The sequence below is a fragment of the Gekko japonicus genome, unplaced genomic scaffold, assembly GCF_001447785.1.
Source record: "Gekko japonicus isolate JY-2015 unplaced genomic scaffold, Gekko_japonicus_V1.1 scaffold1469, whole genome shotgun sequence".
In the NCBI taxonomy this organism is placed as follows: Eukaryota; Metazoa; Chordata; class Lepidosauria; order Squamata; family Gekkonidae; genus Gekko; species Gekko japonicus.
This window is the reverse complement of record NW_015163133.1, coordinates 194,857-201,840: the sequence shown is the minus strand read 5'-3', so window position 1 is coordinate 201,840 and position 6,984 is coordinate 194,857. Positions and strand designations below refer to the sequence as shown.

The 6,984-nt window shown below is 49.0% G+C and overlaps 1 protein-coding gene across 1 annotated transcript in view; it reads left to right on the top strand.

Annotated features, from left to right (window-relative positions):
- MRPL35 (mitochondrial ribosomal protein L35) overlaps positions 1 to 3,310 on the top strand; it is a 6,113-nt gene extending 2,803 nt beyond the window's left edge. The window contains exon 3 of the mRNA XM_015406951.1: positions 2,875 to 3,310. Coding sequence (XP_015262437.1) covers positions 2,875 to 3,063 — 189 coding nt within the window. The 3' untranslated portion in view covers positions 3,064 to 3,310. The remainder of the gene's footprint in view (positions 1 to 2,874) is intronic.
- The last annotated feature ends 3,674 nt before the right edge of the window (positions 3,311 to 6,984 follow it).

Genomic DNA, 6,984 nt, shown 5'->3' with positions numbered 1-6,984 from the left:
CTTTTAGAATAGTCACTTTAAGATCTGCAAATATACATACCATGTGCATCAGACAAAGTAATGGTCACAAATTTGACAGTAAGGAAGACAACACAGAAAAGCCTGTAGGGGAACATTTTAAAAGTTTACCTGGGCTTTCATTTACAGGAGTCTTGTTTCTGCCTTATTCATAAGGGTGGCTTTGTACTGAAATTTACTAAATTATGGCATGACAGATGCCTTCGTTTGGTAAATGCGTGGCTGAAGTCTCTGAGCCAGAATACTAAACAGTTGCTGTGCACTCAATATCTGAGAAATGTACAGAGTTCAGAGTAAAAGCAATCTTCTCACTTCAAACTCATATCCTACAAGTGAGTACAAGTCCCAGAGCACTGAGCCTGTTCCCAGGGGCTGTCATTCCACTTCGCAACCTGTCATTCCAGTCCCAGAGCACTGAGCCTATTCCTAGGGGATGTCCTGACATTCCACTCTGTGACCTGTCATTTCAGTGTTCCACAGCACAGATTCTATTGCTAGAGATCATCATTCCACTCTGGGGACTGTCATTCCAGTACACGAGCACAGATTCTCTTCCTAGGGACCGTCTTTCCACTCTGGGGGCTGTCATTCCAGTCCCAGAGTATCCTATCTGGGCCCAAACACCTTAATGGAAAAACCATTCCAAATTTTCTTTGCAACTTTTTTGTGCTGCAGTGCATTTCAGTAGAGCCCATGCAAGTCAATTGGCACCCGTGGCTCCCATTAGCTCCCGTGGGCCTTCAAGCCTCTCCCATTGTTTCCAGTGGGCAATCCTGCCATTCCTTTTATACATCCCAGTTAGTTGTCCCTTTGAAACTGTACCACACCATTTTAAGTAACAGCAAAATTAAGAGCATGAAAGTGTATAGAGTGCACACTTCTTGCCAATGTTCTTTCTGGGCTGCACACAGGACAAAAGGGAATTTTAAAAGGCCTCTGATCTGCATGTGTCCCCCCCCCCCAATCTCGTACAGCAGAACCAGACTGGCCTTGATAGACCCTCTGGAAGGCACCTGCACACATACAGGCTAATGGGACTGGCTGCCCTGCAGGACTGGGGGTTTCCTGGTGATAACCAGCCCCTCAAACTGAACCTGGAAACTGGAAACTAACAGGGAGGCAAGGGAACAATTTCAAGAGGTGTAATATAGCATTCTCCCTTTGCCTAACTCCAGATAGAAACTGAGCTATGGTGGTGTGTCTTCAATTCCTGAACTTAGAAGTTGTCCTCAAGGCCTGTCCCCTTATGGAGTGCAGGTTTGGGAGGGGATACCCGGGATAGAACCAGGGATCTCCTCTATGCAAAGGATCAGATCTGTCACTGAGGTACAGCCTCTCCCTTATTACAGAAATGCCTCCCTCCCCATCCATGTGCCCAACACATCTAATGTTTCTGTAAATCAATGCAAGGCACTCTGTTCATGCTCAGAGACTGGAGGATGATACGCTTCTGGACGTGGGGGGGATCATGCAACCTACTACTACGCAAAAAAAACCCCAAGCCAAGCCAAATGAATGATCTCTGCATTTTGTACACCCGAGTGGCACTTGCGCACTTCCTCCTGCTCCAAAGCCCATATCCCACTTGCCACAAGAAGGGAAAGATTCTTTTGAGGAGAGCAGAGAAGGCAACCCCTCCCCCTCCCCAGGGCTCTCTGGGTGGGATTCTCCTGGAGGCCACTGAGGGAGCTCAGCTGAGGGGAGACAGGGGGGAAAGGGGCAGCCCTCTCGGGCTGGTAGATTGGGGAGGGGTCGCCACAGGGGGCCTCCGTTTTCCCCCTCCCCTCTAGCCGAGGATTCACCTGCAGAGATCAGGAAGGGAATCTCTTCCAGGCCCAGAGGAAAACCCGGTCCCCTCCTGCTCCTTGCTACAAATCCATCCCCAGTTTAAGGGGCCAGATCCAGAGCTGGCAACCCTCCTCGGGAGCAGAGGAAGGGCCAGCCTGACCACCCCTTGCACGTGGGACCCAGAGAGACCCCCTTGCAGGGCTGCCCAGCCTCCGGGAATTTCTCCCCCTCCTATCTCCCCTGCCCCTCCACGCCCCGCAGATTTTCACGCTTCCCAGCAGCCTCAGCCCTGCAGCCCTTCCGAAAGGAAAACTGGGTCCCAACCGGAGAAGAACTTCAGAGTTTGCCCCTTCCCCTTTTGCATCCGGTCTGGGAATCACAACTGTTCTTAACCTTTTACTAGACATTGGAGGCCAAGACAAGAGTCCTCTTCCTTTAAAGAGTGGCACTTAAACAAAAAAACCCCAAATTTTAACATGCCCGTTCTGTTCTTTTCAGGCCGCAGGGAGCACAACCCAGGGCGCACCGAGGCTGGTGACCAGGCCGGCTTGCTCCCGAGGAAGCCAGTGGGCGTGGGTTCCCCCCAAGGCTGGGCGCCTGGCGCTCTAAGATCCCGCGGGCTGCCAGCCACCGGCCAGGGTGGAGGAGCTGTGGGAAAGAGGGAGGCTGTGCAATGTTGCTCTGCAGGGCAAACACGGCACCAGGCCAGGAGGGGCGCCCTCTGCCCAGCCGAGCTGTGAGTCTCCACGGTGCGAGCAGACTCGGCAGCAGGGTGCCAGGGCTTCTTGAGCCCCCCCCCCCCCAAGGGCTGGGGCAGGGAGAGAATGGGTGGGCAGCATAGGCGTGATTTTCGGAAGGGGGATCATTCACCCCTGGAAAATTTCGGGAATAGCCTCAGCCCCCGAGCCCCCTCGAAGATTACACCTATGTTAGAAAGTGTAAAAGGTAATAAAATGGAGGAAATACACCTGGCCGTATGCAGATCTGATTGGTTAAGGAATATTTATCTGTTCTGTAAAAAGCATCCTGTTTTAGTATGACTTCGAATTCTTTGCTATCTGCTAACAGGCTGGTTATAAGAAGAGACTTTGGAAGAAAAGTGCTAGACGGAAACAGCGCTTGAGGCAACAAGTGTTTTGCAATAAAACTCAATCCAAGCTCCTTGATAAAATGACCACTTCCTTTTGGAAGAGAAGAAACTGGTATGCCAATGATCCCTTCCAGAAATACCATGACCGTACAAATCTTCACTTATAAACTGTCAAATGTACATCATTTTGTATGACATGATCTTTATGTTAATCTAGAAATAGTTCATATTGATCACTTTTCCATACAAGCAGATATATAATTATCATTAAAATACAGGCAGTATGAATGACATTATTCAAAGTGGTTTAAAATAGTTATAGCTGTCCTGAAATCTTAACTGTACAAAATGGAACATGTAGACTTGCTCCCAGTGTTAGAGCTGAAAAATGTAAGTACCTGGCTTCATGAGTTGATTTCAATAAAGCCTTTGAGATACTACAGATGACTTAGTATAATTCTTAATTTTTTTCCATGAACATTGCTTTGGAATGGCAAGGGCTGTGCTGTGAATCTTGGAGAATTTCTCTGTATAATTCTGTTTTGGTCGTGGACTCTCCTGGACATTCTACATGCTCCCAAATCTGTTGGCTTCCTGATCTGTCACTCAAAAGCTGTTCCTATCCACTGGCTGTGTTGCCTGAGTCTCGCCTCCAATATTCTAAACAGTTTGCTGTTCCTCTCCCCCCAATAGCCAGTCGGAACACAGAGGTTATTTGCATATGTGGCCTGATTGGCCTTTGCCTCTAACATTCTAAACAGTGTGTTGTTGTTGGGACTCATTGAATGTGTCCTGAGGTAAAATACATACCCCAATTTTCCCTTAAACGGTCACTGAAGTTGCAGATTTCTCTGTGGGGCTTGGAGATCTCCCAGAAATCACCGTGTTCCCCAGCCACAGCACATCCCCTACAGAAAATTTTCCAGCTATTACAATGGCTGCTTTGGGCAATGGACTTCTATGGAATTATACCCTGCTGAGGTCCCTCCGCACCCCAAACCCTGCCCTCCCCAGGCTCTACCCCTCAAACCTACAGGCCTGGCCCTCCCCTTAGTATTGCCAGCCTCCAGGCAGCACCTGGAGATCTCCAAGATCAGTTCTCCTGGAGAAAATGGCTGCTTTCGGCAATGGACTCTATGGCATTATACCCTGCTGAGGTCCCTCCCCAGGCTCTACCCCTCAAATCTACAGGTATTTCCCAACCCAGAGTTGGCAACCCTGTAACTGGCTATGGAACCGCTTTCCAGACCTTGGAACCCAGAAGACATGGCACAGGAGGAGGTGCTTTTCTATCTTAGCTGCCACTGCATAACCCCAAATCAACATAAGTCAGGGATGGAGGGAACCATACCTGTTAACCATGAGGCTGTCCTCCCATACTAGGCACTCGGGGCAGCAAAATGACTTGAGACAGCCCTGCCTTATAGCTAAGCAGAAGGAAATAAACATGGCTCGCCTCCCTCTATTTCCCCCTTCCCTCTGCCGCCCCCCCCGCCACAACCGGTACACTCACCTGGAGCTTCCTTCTAGAGCTCGTTGTATTTCTTCCCACAACGGGCCTTACTCCTAGTGTCTGATATTACAAAACTGTCAAAGAAACTATGCAGGGGACCATAGGGCCTTGCACGTTCCAAAGCCATCTGAGACATGGGCCAGAGTAAGGAGGGAACTGAGCAAGACTGAACTGCCTGGATCCAGCCCACTGCCTGCCTGATGCCCCCTCTGCATTTCCTGGCTTGGTTTATATTGGGGGGGGGGGGCATACAAAGCTGGTAGCTGGGAAGTAGGGAGGGAACCAAGACTCATTGGGACAAGGATCTGTATTCTTGTGAGGTATCGTGCAGGTCAACAAGAGAAGGTGCTACTGGACTCTTGCTATTTTCAAATGCTATGCAGACACACAGCTACAGGGATAATGATTCAAACTAATCCCCTAGTTTGGCCAGGGAGGCCCGCTACAATAAGAAAAACTTCTACAGGTACATGAGAAGCAAATGCAAGGTAAAAGAGGCAATTGGACCACTTTTGGGAGTAGAAGGAGAAACTGGTGGAGGACAAAGAAAAAGCAGACAGGTTTAATGACTTCTTTGCCTCTGTTTTCTCCCAGAAGAACTTGAGCCCATCTAGAGAAGGTATAGGACATGACAGGACACCTGAGTGTCCAGTTGACATTGACAGGGAGATTGTGGAGAGGCACCTGGCTGCACTGGATTAATACAAACCCCCTGGGCCAGATGGTGTGCACCCAAGAGTGCTCAAAGAACTGTCTGAGGAACTTGCAGAGCCTCTGTCCATCATCTCCAAGGCCTCCTGGAGGACTGGGGAGGTGCCACAAGACTGGAGGAGAGCGAATGTTATCCCAATCTTTAAGAAAGGGAAGAAACTACAGGCCAGTCAGTCTGACTTCTGTTGCTGGGAAGATATTAGAGCAGATTTTAAAGGGATCGATCTGTAAGCATCTGAAGGACCACTTAGTGATCCGGAGAAGCCAGCATGGTTTTGTCCCCGACAGATCTTGTCAGACCAACCTGGTTTCCTTCTTTGATTGTGTGACGAGCTTACTGGATCGTGGGAACTCTGTTGATGTGATTTACCTGGATTTCAGTAAAGCTTTTGGTAAGGTTCCCCATGTCAGCAAGCTGCCAATGCTTTGTTTTCATTCCGTGTGTGTGTGCGCGCTTGCGTCTGTTTGTGTACACTCGTAGATGCGCATGGCTTTGTAGCTCACCGTAACAATTATTTCTCCCAAGGCCACAGATGGAAGCCAGGCTTGTTAGTGCAGGGGAAGCTCTCATGAATCACCGTGAGAAGAAGATAACATGAGAGACTTGGAGCCGTTAGTTCTCAGGCCCAAAGGCGCGAGCAGGGAAAGTCTGCAAGCGCGCGGGAAGCCCTGCAATTGGGCAGTAGTGGTTTGAAAGTTTATTATATGCTTTGCCATTGCCTGTATGCCCCATTCTGAACAGTGATCCTGTTATGCATCCTTCAGCTCTAATAACATTACCTTTCTTATAAAGCGTGCTTATTATGATGCCAAGAGGAGTCTGACACCCCATGACATTCTGATGGGCAAACTGTGGGCTGTACTACAGGACAGTTCGGTGGAGAGGGGATTGGTTAGAGGACAGCACCCAAAGAGTGATGGTCAATGGCGTTTCATCAGATTGGAGGGAGGTGTCCAGCGGGGGGCTCAGGCAGGGCTCGGTTTCAGGCCCGGTACTTTTCAATATTTTTATCAATGATCTGGATGAAGGGGTAGAAGGGCTACTTATTAAATTTGCTGATGATACCAAACTGGGAGGAGTAGCAAATACCCAAGATAGAGTTAAAATTCAAGAAGACCTGAATAATCTGGAGAAGTGGGCAGTTGCAAACAGGATGCTATTCAACAAAGATAAATGTACAGTATTGCATCTGGGCCACAAAAATGTCAAGCACAAATACTGGATGGAGGGTACATTTCTGGGGAGTAGTGTATGCGAAAGAGATCTTGGGGTAAGGGTGGAGTGTAAACTAAATATGAGCAGTCAGTGTGATGCGGTGGCAAAAAAAGCGAATTCAGTCTGGGGTTGTATTAGCAACCATAGCATCAAAATCACAGGAGGTCACAGCCCCTCTGTATACTGCCTTGGTCAGGCCACACTTTGAGTACTGTGTGTGCATTTCTGGAGGCCTCACTTCAGAAAGGATGTGGACAAATCGAGAGGGTGCAGAAGAGAGCGACGAGGATGATCGGGGGTCTGGAGACTGAGCCCTACGGAGGAAAGGCACAGGGCCTTGGGAATGTTTCGTTTGGAGAAGAGATGGGGGGGGGACATGATTGCTCTCTTTAAATATCTGAAAGGCTGTCATTTGGAGGAGGGCAAGGAGCTGTTCCAGTTGGCAGCAGAGGAGAGGACCCGAAGCAACGGGTTTAAATTACATGCAGAAAGGTATATCGGCTGGATATTAGGAAACACTTTTTCACGGTCAGAGTGGTTCAAAGGTGGAATCAGCTACCTAGGGAGGTGGTTGGCTCCCCTTCACTGACAGCTTTCAAGAGGAGGACAGATATTTGTCAGAGATGCTTTAGGCTGGTCCTGCACTGG